This window comes from Syzygium oleosum, unplaced genomic scaffold (assembly GCF_021117445.2).
Source record: "Syzygium oleosum isolate NSW1041296 unplaced genomic scaffold, Sole_v2.1 Sole_v2.14, whole genome shotgun sequence".
NCBI lineage: Eukaryota > Viridiplantae > Streptophyta > Magnoliopsida > Myrtales > Myrtaceae > Syzygium > Syzygium oleosum.
The window spans coordinates 9,120,319-9,134,094 of NW_026607498.1; the positions used below are offsets into that span (position 1 = coordinate 9,120,319).

General features: G+C 43.1%; 3 protein-coding genes across 3 annotated transcripts; 1 reads left to right on the forward strand and 2 right to left on the reverse strand.

Annotated features, from left to right (window-relative positions):
* Window positions 1-902: 902 nt before the first annotated feature.
* Window positions 903-6,989, reverse strand: LOC115692275 (monodehydroascorbate reductase, chloroplastic/mitochondrial). Its single transcript, XM_030619079.2, has 17 exons — window positions 6,650-6,989; window positions 6,348-6,531; window positions 6,150-6,249; window positions 5,967-6,044; window positions 5,564-5,635; window positions 5,340-5,458; window positions 5,148-5,232; window positions 3,839-3,928; window positions 3,180-3,281; window positions 2,931-3,020; window positions 2,719-2,799; window positions 2,518-2,589; window positions 2,357-2,451; window positions 2,179-2,267; window positions 2,017-2,079; window positions 1,896-1,936; window positions 903-1,282 (listed from the first exon to the last, which is right to left on the reverse strand). Exons 1-17 carry the CDS (start codon window positions 6,657-6,659, stop codon window positions 1,151-1,153), a joined length of 1,503 nt encoding a protein of 500 aa, XP_030474939.2. The 5' UTR covers window positions 6,660-6,989; the 3' UTR covers window positions 903-1,150.
* Window positions 6,990-8,329: 1,340 nt separating this feature from the next.
* Window positions 8,330-10,464, forward strand: LOC115692301 (40S ribosomal protein S10-1-like). Its single transcript, XM_030619107.2, has 5 exons — window positions 8,330-8,434; window positions 8,666-8,714; window positions 9,018-9,297; window positions 9,447-9,576; window positions 10,182-10,464. The coding sequence occupies exons 1-5, from the start codon at window positions 8,432-8,434 to the stop codon at window positions 10,257-10,259; spliced, it is 540 nt and encodes a 179-aa protein (XP_030474967.1). The 5' UTR covers window positions 8,330-8,431; the 3' UTR covers window positions 10,260-10,464.
* A 1,133-nt stretch (window positions 10,465-11,597) lies between these two features.
* On the reverse strand, window positions 11,598-13,700 carry LOC115692307 (pentatricopeptide repeat-containing protein At1g15510, chloroplastic-like). Its single transcript, XM_030619111.2, has one exon. The coding sequence runs from the start codon at window positions 13,698-13,700 to the stop codon at window positions 11,598-11,600; it is 2,103 nt and encodes a 700-aa protein (XP_030474971.2).
* Between the last annotated feature and the right edge of the window lie 76 nt (window positions 13,701-13,776).

Sequence of the window (13,776 nt, forward strand, 5' to 3'; positions counted from 1 at the left end):
GATGGTGGCGACGTCGTCATCTCCGACGTCGTCATCTCCGTTGACGTTGGAGTCAGGGTCTAAGTCAATGAATTATTATTATTATTATTATTATTACTAATCTAGTTCGATGACATCAGTGAGAATTGCAGGCTGGCAGCGATGGAACATTTTGGCTTTATTTTTAAAAAAATAAGGACCAGCGTTAACCACGTTTTAGCGGATCGAACGATTTTTCTTAAGCTCCGAGCTGATCTAAGGAAGGCGATATCTAAAAGACGCGGCCCACTCTCGTCCACATCTATCTTGAGCCGAACTTAAAAGGTGCCTTCGTTTCGCTGAAAATGAATGATTTAAAACGAATGAAAAATATTTTCACTCTCTAGAAAACGTTTAGAAATGAATTGTCGTCGACATTGAAAATAATTTTTCATCGATTAGTTATTTCGAGCGACGCAAGGTATCGTCTCGAGGAAAATACTTTTGAAGTAATTCATTCTCAAGAAATAAATGGAGCCTTAAATTCCCGATCCTTCCTCTTTCTTCCTCTGGTTTGACATTAAAAATCGACATCATACTATGCCAGCGGCCAAGAAACACTGTTGCCACATATGCAACTGAAATCTATGACAACATGATTCGATTTCGATTCATAGATCTTAAAACTACGCATACTCTTTTTTTTACTCCGGTCTTCGTTGCTCTATCTCACACCGCGCGACGCACTAGATTATGAGACGAACGATTAATGCAATGCAGATTGCACTCAGAATGGATAACCACCGAGCGCATCACGTATAATGCTGCCTACATTGGGCCAACCTCTGAAGCATTTGCACGAGGCAATTTCCGTGCTTTGGATTTTCTCCTCACCATTATGCGATGGTGGGTCGCAAATTATTTAAGACAATCAACAGACTGAATATATCAAAAGCTCGTCGAACAGACCCGTGATACAGTACAAGTCGAAATCAAACCACCACAACTGTTTCAAATCATTCAAGCGCCGAATGTAGGGACGCATTTTCCACAGATTGCCAGAGAAAGAGGCATCGTCTTTCTCAAATTATTACTCAGTTTCATTTGGACATGAGAAGGGAGCCATCAATTTTTCGCTGGTATTATTCCAGGGAACGGCGAAGAATGAATTGAATTATGGCGATGTCCGCGATCACGCTGCAGGTTCGACCGTAAGAGACTTCTGAGCGATTTCTAGAGCTTCCTCCACTGAAGATGCATTCCAGAGTTTGGTTGTGTCGACAGTAGGCTGGCTCCTTGCTAGCTTAGGGAGAAGCTGAAATTCCTGAATAACACAGTATGAGGAGATAGCTTCATGAGTTAGCAAATCGTGAAAGAGAAAATGTCGAGGTAATCTATTTTCTTTCGCATCCTTTCTCTAGAGTCCTCTTTTCCGAGTGTTGATGTTCATTCACTGCACCTTCAGACCTTTTAATTGGAAAAAGGAAACAGCACGGTAGTTTATGCTTCTTGAAGAATGTGACGAAAATATATACGGTAATCAAGAAGTTCTTCCCAGCTAATTTAGACATTGAAAATACATCACGCATTTGAATGTGGTATGTGATGCAGTCTTTCAAAAACTGGTTCGAATATCGAGATCATTGATGAGCAAGTTCCTCTAATATTCCAGATCAAGCACCTCTATTCAAGCCAAAAGGAAAGTTTCCAAAGGCTTCCATACTGAGCATAGCCAAGTCAATTATTAGAGAACTTACTAACTCAATTTTAAGCAATCATTATGATATTGGATACATGCTACGATATTTTAAGTTCACCATGCTTCAATATATGTGGTGCTTTCATATGAAACCGTTGATTGCTTGCATGCAAAAGGCAAGTCAAGTTTTGTACCTAAAAGCCTGATTCAGTTGAGTGAGTTAGTCAATAGAACATACCTCTGGGTTCCCACTTTCTAGAAGAACTCCTTTCAATTTACCTGCGATACAACAAGAGTGAAATTCATACTTTGTGGATGCCGCTAAACCAAAAGCAAAATGTACAATTGGACCACTTTACCAGAATCTACCCAGAATGTTGCAATCTTTGGATCAAAGCTTCCGACTTCAACGGCCTCCCCAACTACATAGAGAATAATACCCTAGGGTTAACTATCAAAACAAAAAATAAAAATCATGATGAGAGATGCATAATATATGCTGCATAGATAGCATATTATACCATTGTCTCCAAAAAACTGCCACCAAAGTTTTCTGGGGCTCCCTTCATACTCAAACACCCTCGAGTAAAAATAGGGCAGATAGTCATATCTGCATGTATGTCAGTGGGAGCATCATTGAACTAGAATGCTATAACCAGCACCTAAATGCTCAGTCTAACAACAAAGAATCAAACGTACGTATCGGTCTGAGCACTCAATATGGATTTTGCACAATGTTGTGCAGATCTTCGAGCGTGATCAACGTGTTCAACTCGTGCGATGCGGTCATACATCTGCCAACATGAACGACAACAATAGTCAGCTTAGAAAAGAAATATGGCCTACTCAGAAAAGCATACCTTCAATGGGAATGCTGCTACATCTCCAATTGCAAAGATTCCAGGGATCTTTGTTCTAAACTGACCGTCAACCTGACAAATTCAAATTTAATGCAATATCACTCGATCATGCACCTTGCCAATGTTAAGCTAAAAGTGCACAGATTCCAGCCAATAAGACAATATAATTTATTATGGAAATTAGCTGGACATTGCGCTTACCTGTATTCCTCCAACAGATGTATTTAAACCGACCCTCTCAAATGGACCGACAGCAGGTTTAGCTCCAATACCAATGACTACCTGCCCAGAGAGAGAAGAGGGGAACAAATTTTATTGAGGTTCCTAGCTATAAATTTGAAGGTAGAATTGATAACCCGAAAGAAGGGCTTTTTATCGAAGGAAGTAAGGTCCAGCAGGTTTTAAAACTGTACTGTGTCTGCTTCAATTGTTGATCCATCTTCGAGTTTAACAGAGCATACACGTCCATCAGAACCAGCTTCCAAGTGTTTAATAGAGGCACCCTGTTTATGCTCAGCAAGTTAAGAACGCTTGTGATAACATGCAGAAGTACACAATCAAAGTGGCATGCCAAGAAAAGGTGATGATCTATAAGACGTGTGCTTGAAGAAATAGCCGCTCACGATCCACCAATTTGGGCAGTACAGAAAGAGAGGAAGAACCTTTTTGAACTTCACACCGTTATCCTGGTAAAATTGTTCATATCTCTGGGCAAGGGAAGGAGTAAACAGCCTCTGCAAAAGATGATTCTCTGGAAAGATGATCTGTTTAGAGAGAGAAGGGATTATGAGTTAGACTTCCCCTTCAATAAAAATTTTTAGGAGAAAAAATGAAATAATTCAGGATAAAAGAAGAGTTCGCAACATTTGCCAGCAACTCAATTAGCACCAATTCATTAGACCATACTAGAAGCATTTTTCCTGCCTATCGACGATGATTGGAAAGGGTCCTGTGTTTCTGTATCACAGTATCATTCATCTTGTTTCAAATAGTGAAGATTTGCTAATATTAAACTTGCAAGTTAAGATAAATGGATACTGGGCAAAGAAGCCAGGATACTCATGCAATAAATTTAGGTGCAGAATTTTATAATAAAAGATGCCTACGCAGTAAAATGTGTCCTCAGAAGATGATAAATTCAACAACGAAATGACATAAGCAACACCCTAGGCTTGATAAGACCTAAGCAACGTCACTGCAGATTTGGTAACACAGATGACACTCGTACACATAGGCAAGCTAAACCTTTTGATTCTCACCTATCAAGGCTTTCTGAACAGATTCAACAATCATATTGATAGCAAAATATGATTCCACTTACAGTTGTGTCGAGCTTCCAAGCAACAGCTGCTGCGGCAACCTCCATACCAATATACCCCCCTCCTACAACAACCAATTTCTTTGCCTTTTCCTAGAAAGTAAGAAAGAACGTCTATGAATCTTTAAAACAAGCCATGTTATCTAAGGACAGCAGAAAATTCAGAGAAGATGAAAATGAAGCTCATGCTCTCTCTTTCTTTTTTGGCCAGTGCTTATGGTACCTCTTAGATTTTTAAATTTTTTTACGAACTCCAAGAAAGCTTTATGTTCAGATCTGATCACCAAGTCAAATTGTTCTTGGAAAAGGAGAAAATCCGAGGCACCAAGTATTAGACACATCCGAGCTATTATCCCAGTTGATTTGGCTTAGAGACAAAAAGCTTAATCACAGGACTAGACTGCAAAAAAGTTCACAGGAGGTTTTACCCAGTGCTCCAGGTAGCATGATGTGCCTCTCTGGCATAATGTGACCAGAATTTTAGGACTTACAGAATCTAGGAATGGGCACGAGATGCGGGGAATTTGTGCCCCGAGGGGAACCGTCGCAAGAGGCAGGGCAAGGGGGCAGGGCCGGTATTAGCGGCGTCCGGCCTCAATCCACCCCGTGCATATATTATAGCAAAAGTATTTTATTTATGTATTTTTATTAAAAATACGAAAAAAAAAATAAAAAAAATTGATTCTTATAGAGAATATGTGCAAGTACAAGTCTTACTTTTATAAGATATGCAAGCTTGAAAAGGTTTCTAGATAAACAATGTGGAACAATTGTTTTCCATGTTTCTCATCTTCACATTGTCCAACATCAACTACTTACACCGTTGCCCCACAGAGGCAAAACAGCCCCATCCCCCACCTCTCACGGGGCAGGTTTTACTTCGCAGGGCGAGGAAGGGAAACATGATCTCCATGCCCATTCCTAACAGAATCACACAACCACGAGAAAAGAAGCTGCTAAGTCATACAAGTACACCTGGTGTACAATTATTTGCCAACAATAAATGAATAGCAAAAATAGCCAGAGATTTTCCAGGGAACAGCTAGAGCGATTCATTCAAGAGTTTCTTTTCTTTAAAAATAAGGTTCTTTTAAACGGTTCGAACAATTTTTTTTGTCGAAATAATTAACCATAATTTTGCTTTGATACATTGTTCATGCTCTCTCATTATGATGGAAAATCACAATGGTATTAACAGTCAGGTTCCTAGAATACAAATTCTTTAGAACAGAAGCAGTGAAGCAAGAAATACCGAAAAGAAGCTATAAGCAAGTAGAGCGAGATGATGCATGAATATGGTGTTGGTCCATACCCAGGATGATATAAGTGAGTTAGCATCCACAACATCTCTGATATAGTGTACGCCCGTAAGGTTTCCTCCAATTTTCTCTGGGAATCTAAAATTTAATTGATCAAGAACAGTTCATCATGCCCACGTGTTTACAGATGATGGCAGGGTTAAAAGCACTCTTCAAACTAGAAAACATGCTGCAACTACAGATACCTTGAAGCTGTGCAACCAGTTGCAATTATAAGTGACCCATATTTAAGAAGCTTTCCGGAATCAGTAGTCAAAGTTTGTTTATCGATGTCGATACTTGTCACTGGATCTTCATAAAGCATCTGAACAAGGCAGAAAACAGTTCAAAATATTAGGAGCCAATCAAATAGAGAGAGAGAGAGAGAGAGAGGGAGAGAGAAGGAGCCCCATGATCTCAAAAGGAGTACCTCGATCCCTTTCTCTTTGTACCATTCTGGATTTTGCCTCTCTCCCCCAGAACCAACACAAGTGTGAAAACCCTACACCAACCAAAACCCATAGTTTCAACTCTAGATTAAATGAGCAATTTGCAGTACCAATGTATCGCAAACAAAGCTCATCATCTCATGACATATAACATTCCATAACAGGAGCCATAGTGTTCCATAATTCACAAAAGGACTGGAATCTCTTAATGCACCAGCTAGATATGCCTACATCAACAGCAAACATTGAGTCTACTAACCAAGTCATCTAAATAGCCTATTGAATTCAAATGTCAATATGCAATATATCAGAAAGCCATCATCCGAGGCAATGTGAAGCACTAGCCAAGGCGAAACGGGAAATAACAAAGCGCATCGATCGTACAGGTAAGCGAGCAGGCTTCTTATCCAGAGGAAACAGGTAGCCTTTCGTCAAAGCAGGACGCTCGTATGGTGCATGAGCCTGCAAGAACGAGGGAGCACAATGTCCATCTGAGACTCGCTGCATAATTCCTCGACCAACATTAACAACATCATCATACAAGACAGGACGAAACAGCGAAATCACCTCTTTCGAAACGATGCAGAGCCTTCCATCGGCCATGCCATGCTCGACGAAAGTCCGAGCCGCGTAACCAGCAGCATTCCCACCGCCGACGATCACAAACCTTGAACAGAAACAAGTCCAGAAGCTCAAAAACTTCGAAGCCAAACTCGAACCGCATCGGGAGCCGAAACTCAAGGACGCAAGAGCAGCCTCACTCACTCTCTGTTCTCGTTGGCAAAAGCGGCCGCCACGTAGCTCCTCCGGAAGCTCCCGAGCCCGATCGAAGAACGCCGCGGCGCCCGGCCGAGAGCGGGAGCCTCGGGACACCGCGGGGACAGCCCGCGCCCCAGCGACGCTCCGCTCGACAGGCTCGCCATCGCCCTGAGCGACGAGAATCTGGCAGCTGAGGAAAAGGGAGAGAGCAAGCCGGCCGTTAGGGATTCGAACGGAAGAGAAACCAAAACGCGATCGCGGAAGCGGAAGCGGCAGCAGCTAGCTCGCTCGTGGTGGGAGGAGGAGACCTGGAGACATCGGAGGAGAGGATGTGGTTCGGCTCCGATGAGTGTTATGCTGCGTTCGAAGAGGGTGAATAAACAATTCGGGGGGAGTCAAAATGGCCGTAGGCGAGCGGCAAGGGTCGCGCGACCGCGGCTATTGACGGCGCGGAAGGGTCGCCATTGCGGTTACGGCGAGCGCGAGGGACGGCGGAAGCGAAGTCGAAGGGGCGGCGGCGGCGGCGACGACCGTGAGGGCGCAGCTGTTACCGTCTTCCATGAACGACTCAGTGAGTCGCGGACGACGCGGACTGTGAAGCTGTCGCTTGATTTATTCGAAGGCGTCCGCCATCTCTTCAGGGGATAATTTCACGGGAGGTCCAGAACTTTGGGTCAAATGTATAACGCGCTCTCTGAATTTATTTAATTTGTTTGATATAGTCCCCAAGCTTATACCAATATATAATATGATTCCTGAATTTTTAGTCTATAAATCATATGAAAATATTTAATATTATCATTCCATTATTTTAAATTTATGAATAAGATTGAATATTTTCATATAGTTTAGGGATTAAATTGAAAATATATAAAAAGTTCATGAATCACGTTTAAAATATTAAAAGTTGAGGACCGCATTGCATAGTGGGCAAAAGTTTATGGATCATATTGAACAAATTAAAATAGCAGAGACCACATTACATATTTAACCAAAATTCAATAATCATTTGTGTAATTATCCCTTTCTTTGAGGTGTTGGTGATGGCCCGCGAGAAATTATTAATTGCACAAAAATATCATAAATCATGTGATTGAATAATATCTTTTTATTGGAAATTTTAACTCTTTTAAAAATTTACCAACACTCGGTCGTGGAACCTTGCGCTGACAGATCATGGACCGTCTGCTGAGTGAGCCCGTGGTTGCAGCGCCACCTAGGTGCATGCACGAAAGCACAAAGTCAACGGTACACCGGATCCAAATCCATTCTTTTTGTAAATTAATCAAGGTTTTTAGAGATTGAAGATTGACAAAGGAACTGAACTTGTTACATTTGACTTGCAAATCAAGTCTCGGAGCAACCGCTCCCTAGGTGCGTTTTGTTTCACATGATATGACAACCGCCTCTCCATTCTCATTAGTCTTTGACAATAGTTACTTCCCCTCACATCATGGAGTGCGTTTTGATTACGAAAATATTTGTTATTCATGACTTATGCCGTTTCTTTTTGTTCTTGAGTACAATTTGCGTTTTGGGCGAATGCTATAACAAAGTAAGTCCAACTTTCTACCCTTTTTCTTTAATTTTGATATCTCAATAATAGCAATATGTATCGAATAAAGCAATAATTTCCAATATTCATTAAGTTTTACGAAAAAAAATTTCCCTGTCATTCACAATTCGATAACATAGTAATTAACAAAAAGACATACGTGCGCGTGTGAAAAAAGATGAAAATAAAAATAAAATGTGCATTGAGAAAGAGAATATTTGGAGATATGAATTCGAATTATTGAAAACATTATGGTCAAATAACAATGGACCAAGGTCCAAATTCTGAAGATTTTTTTGGGCCGTGGAGTAGTATCATTCCGATAATAGCAGATCGAAATAAATGGGCCGAGCCCAGCTTTCGGCCCAATATCCACGGCCTCCGCAGCGCTGCTATAAAATACCGCCAACGGCCGATTCTAGGGTTTACTGCAACAAGCGATTCGGGAGTTTTGCAAGGAGCCGAGCATTTCTGCTTGCCGCCGCCGCCGCCGCCTCCGCCTCCGGATCGCCGTCGCCTCCTCTTCATCGCAGCCATGGTAACCCCCCCTCTCTCTCTCTCGCTCCGTCCCCGCGCGTGTGTGTGTGGAGTCGATGCTCTCAGCTGGTTAGGTTTGTAGCTGATGAACTGAATGGAGGACGCAAGAAGAAGATTAAAGTCTTTTGAGTTTTCATAGCATGCGCATCAATGGGAGAAAGTAGTTCTTTCTGTCCTCGTCCGAGGTTGAATTGCGCTGATGAGTTCATTTGTTTGCCCCGCTTCGGCTCAGATTATTCCGGAGAAGAACCGCCGCGAGATCTCCAAGTACCTCTTCCAAGGTCGCTCCTTTCTCCATTATCTCGACCCTTTTTCCAATCCATTTCGACTATGCGGCGTGTTTCTGTACATGATTTGTGTTCTGGTAATAATGCTTTCGGTTTCAAAATACTTTTGAGACTTGCATTCGTGAGGGGTGTTTCTAATCATGCTTTGCTCGTGCCACGAATTTGTAGACACCTTTACTTGTGCTCAGAAGTTTTTGTCAGTACCACAAAGAATTAAGGTCTAGATAAAGCCCATTGAATCTGGGTTGTTGTTGTCTTTAGTTGGTTTTGTTGAATGTTTTTTTGTTGTTCCTATAGAGGGAGTGTGCTATGCCAAGAAGGACTACAATCTCGCGAAACACCCGGAAATCGATGTCCCAAACTTGCAGGTGATTAAGCTGATGCAGAGTTTTAAGTCGAAGGAGTACGTGACGGAGACCTTTGCTTGGATGCACTATTATTGGTACCTCACGAACGATGGGATCGAGTTCCTCAGGACTTACTTGAATCTCCCTTCGGAAATTGTCCCTGCCACTTTGAAGAAACAAGCCAAGCCGGCTGGTAGGCCCATGGGTGGCCCACCTGGTGATCGCCCGCGGTAATTGTTATTTTAGGTGTATCTTTAGTGTTTTTCATGTTCAGTTTCAATATCGATCATGTCAATACACTATTCAGTATATATAGGAGGGATTATGTTCCTGCTGTTCATAGCCTCTTTCTTATCCTACTTTTTGTAATGTTGTACAGTGGCCCACCTCGCTTTGATGGAGAACGGAGGTTTGGTGACCGTGAGGGCTACCGTGGTGGTCCCCGTGGACCTGGGGGTGACTTCGGTGACAAAGGTGGAGCTCCTGCTGACTACCGGCCTTCCTTTGGGGTAATATACCAATCTCTTACTAGTCATACTGTCATTACTTTTACGTGATATGTGATTGTTGTAATTTGCACGAAGTCACAATGTCTTTATTGGTGAGTTCCTTACTTTTTGGATGGTATAGAATCTCGCCATTGCATGAAAATGATTTCTAGGACAAGCCATCTATTTTGTATACTTTTAGCTCAGGTTGTGTATTCCTTAGAATGAAAAGTTTGACTAAGATGATTAGTGAGTTTATTTACGTGTTATCTTTCATAGCTTATTGTATCGTTCATTGCTTTCGACTTAGGGCTGCCAAGAGATGCATCTCGATTTGATTATTTCCAGTGTTTACAATTATGGTTAGGTTTAACTTGTTACCGTAATACTTATCAGGTAGAAAATGACATCTTAGCTTATCTGACTCCTCTTTTCTAGCTTGAGTCTTGCACCACTAACTTGAGTGGATGAGGGAAAGCTAACTGGAGTACTGCCATAGATTTACAGTGTCAGAATCTTGCCATTAGCAATTGGACCGTCCTTACTGGTTGCAGTAGAGAAATCGTTTATACAAATCAAGATCAATCGTTTTTTGGCCAATATAACATTCAAGTTCTGTCATGCAGGGTCCTGGTGGAAGACCAGGCTTTGGACGGGGAGGTGGTGGCTATGGTGCTGGACCGGCTAGCTCGAATCTTCCTTGAACGGTTCATGGCTAGTAGTTTCAGCTGTCCAGTTGTAAGAAGAGCGTGACGTGGCGGCACCCGCAGTTGGTTGCTGCATGTCAGCTCTAGTCCCCAAGAATCTTGATCTGTTATTAGCGGATTAAGGACTGCTTTTGTTCTGACAAATTGAATTTTTGAGAATGGGGTCTTGCTTTTCTATTGTTATAGTATTTTTAATTAATGCTTGAACCTTTTGGTTGACATTTATCTTTTTATTAATGGCCTCTTGCAGTTTTCGCCATGTCTAGGAAATTGAACGCTTTACCTCCCCTCTTGGCGATTCCTGTAATAGATTTGAGCTCCTCGAATTTAATAAATTCCTTGCATTTTCAATGAGCGTTAGATCCAAGAAATATGATGCAAACCAGTTTTCGTTTACAAGAACAAGAATGGTGAGACTTGTGGTTTGTCTCGTGGTGAGGCAGCTCTTGTACTTGTTTCCTAGTGAACGATACAGAAATCAGCGGCTTAATGAAAACTGACTCGGTCAATGGAGGTAGAGTCCAATTTGCGATGCTGCCTTTCCGACCTAGGGTGATGCAATGATAGAATGAGATGAAGCAACAATCGTCGGAGCTAGTAAGGAATGAAGAACGTGTTCTCTTGGTCAATTAATTAGGATAATTTGACAGATAGAAATGGCTGGAAAGAAATTCATTCAAGAACGTTCTTCTAGTCAATTGATTAGGATAATTTGACAGATGGAAATGGCTGGAAAGAAATTCATTCAAGAACCTGCCTGAGTTCGTACTTGATTTTAGATCCCTTCACCATATCGGGAAATTCCTTCATATGTCTCTCCTTGAGCCTTTTAAGGTTATGCTCAAGACCAATGTCCAACACAGTATATCAAAGAAAAATGTCCACAACACAAAATCAGCACATAGCGTCCATTTAAGTTTTCATTTCGGGCATTGGCATTTACCCTGTAGCATCGCAGGGAACATTACCAGGAGTTTCATCGGGGGCAAGGATACTGCGCATTCATTAACACAGTCCCAGAAAACCATCAAACTCAATTTCTCTAATGAGCGAAACATAGCATCGTAGGAGGTGAATATCAAGGGAAGGGGCATACACCACGGCAGGTTGTGCCTGAAGGAGGATCGAGCGAGTGAATCACCAGCCAATCGAACGGTCTCAGCCATCCGAAGTGGTTGGACAGCAGTAAGGGTTGCTTTCTGGACTAGTTGATTAATTCCATCATCTTCTTCCTTGCGAAAAGAAAGAAACGCGGGTTCTTTGGTAGAGTCCTATACAGTATATATGGCCAACCCCGTTCAGGAGCTGCGCCATCTCATTGATCAGACAACAGTCCTACAATTTGATGTGGTTTGTGAGCGTCGCCAACACTTCATAAATACTCCTACTCTGCGGATGCTTCGTGTCATTAACCATGAACTTCACATCCTCACCTTGGACAGCCACGCTGCTCCATGCTACCTCCTTCCCATCTAATCGCTCCAGCTCAGCTCTCACCTTCCATGAGTCCTCCCATCGACCTGCGCTCGCGTAGACATTCGACAAGCCAACCCTCCAGGCTTTTCCCTTTTGGTCCAAAAGCGAGAGCCATTTTGCCGATTCTTCAGCCACGTCAATGCGGTTGTGAATTGCGCAAGCACCTAAAAGAGCCCCCCAGACTGCGGGTCCTGGCGCTGTGGGCATGGCCCTGATGAAGGTTAGAGCTTCTTCGAGTTTACCTGATCTTGCCAACAGATCGACCACACAAGCAAAGTGTTCCATGCTTGGCTCGATACCATATTCTCTTTTCATGGAGTAGAAAATCCCGAGCCCTTCTTCAACCATTCCTGCATGGGCGCATGCTGAAAGAACGTTGGTGAATGTAACTCCATTTGGTTGGATTGTTTCCAGTTCCTTCAACTTGTCGAATGCCCTAAGAGCAGATAGCCCATCTCCATTGATTCCCAGCGCTGTGATCAGAGAGTTATAGGAAGGTAGATCCTTAATTTGCATGTCCTGGAAGATGCTCTTTGCTAAATCTAATCTACCCGTCCTTCCATACATGTCGATTAGAGAGTTCTGTAAGAAAATATCACAAACCAATCCTGTTTTGGTTATGTATCCATGGAACATTTGACCTAGCTGAGATGATGACATTTCTGAGCAAGCCTGAAGTATTGCCAATGCCGTGACAAAATCAGGACTGCTTGGTTCATTGCCTTCATTGCAGTGGATCTTCTTGAATTGCAATAAGGCATCGCTGTAGTTCCCATATCTTGCAAGACAAGAGATGATGCAATTCCAAGAAACGATGTCTTTGACAGACATCCTTTTAAAGAGTTCGAATGCAGAATGTGCACGTCCGTTTTCTGCATATAAATTGATGAGCGAGTTCTCTACCACTAAGCTTGGAAAGGCTCTCTTCTTTATCAGATAACAGTGCATCTGTTTCCCCAGCTCAAGAAAGCCCACACGGCAGCACCCCTGAAGGATAACAGCCAATGTTTCTGGTTGAAGATACCGGTCCTCGCCTAAGAACATATACTTGCAGAAAATCTGCATTCCTTCGAAGAAATAACCCTTAACCAAGTACATTTCCAACAGAGAATTCAACACAAAATCATCCAAGCACCATCCCACTTTCATAATCAAGCCCTGTACCCATTGGAAGACCAGAAGTTCGTTGATCAAGGAACACGCCCTCAAGACGCTCAAAATCGTTATTTCGTTTGGAGCGATCCCATCTTCTTGCATCCTAAAGAAATAGCTCATGGCCATCTCCGCTTCTCCCTCTTCCACGGCCCTAGAGATAAGCGAAGTCCAAGAGACCACATCCCTGCCCTCGCTGTCTCCAATCAGTTTCTCAGCAACCAACCTATATCCAGATTTCGCGTAAGCACCCACCAAGGCATTACTCAAGAAACCATCCATGACACGTCCTTCCTTAACAACACAGCAATGGACCGATTCAACCAATCTGGGATCAGCTCTCCGTGCACAAGCCTTTAGAAGCACGGACAACGAGAACTCGTTAGGGTCCACTTCTTGCAGCATCTGCCCATACATAGAGACCACCTTGTCACTTTCTCCGACCTCACAGAAGGCGGACATCATCGACGTCCACGACACCACCGTTCTCTCAGGCATACACTCGAACACCTTTGCAGCATCGACCACGCACCCGCATTTCGAGTGGAAATTCAGCAGCGTGTTGCCGACAATGACGTCGGCGTCGAACCCGCGTTTTACAGTGGCCGCGTGAACGCAAGAACCGGACTTTAAGTCCGATAGCGCGGCGCAAGAGCTCAAACTGTCCAGGACGCGATTGAAACTGAAGGGTCGACCTTCTTCGCACGACGAAGAGCGTGAGGGCCGAGAGCTTCCTCTGAGGTCCACTGATTTGGTGGGTGGCGCGACCAGAAAGGACCCGCTCAGGCACAGCGAGATCGAGGGATTCATGGGCGGCGCCACGAGCGACAGAGGAAGGAACGCCTCCGAATTTCACCGGCTAAATCCTCTCCATCCTCTCAAAGAC

Excerpts from the sequence above, each read along its gene's own strand:
- LOC115692275 (XM_030619079.2), bottom strand. Across the intron at positions 3,929-5,147 it reads ACTCACTTATATCATCCTGG|GAAAAGGCAAAGAAATTGGT; the intron begins GTATGGACCAAC and ends CTTACTTTCTAG. Across the intron at positions 2,452-2,517 it reads TAGCAGCATTCCCATTGAAG|ATGTATGACCGCATCGCACG; the intron begins GTATGCTTTTCT and ends TCATGTTGGCAG.
- LOC115692301 (XM_030619107.2), top strand. Across the intron at positions 8,715-9,017 it reads CTCCAAGTACCTCTTCCAAG|AGGGAGTGTGCTATGCCAAG; the intron begins GTCGCTCCTTTC and ends TTGTTCCTATAG. Across the intron at positions 9,577-10,181 it reads ACTACCGGCCTTCCTTTGGG|GGTCCTGGTGGAAGACCAGG; the intron begins GTAATATACCAA and ends TCTGTCATGCAG.
- LOC115692307 (XM_030619111.2), bottom strand. The coding sequence starts at position 13,700 with ATGAATCCCTCGATCTCGCTGTGCCTGAGCGGGTCCTTTCTGGTCGCG.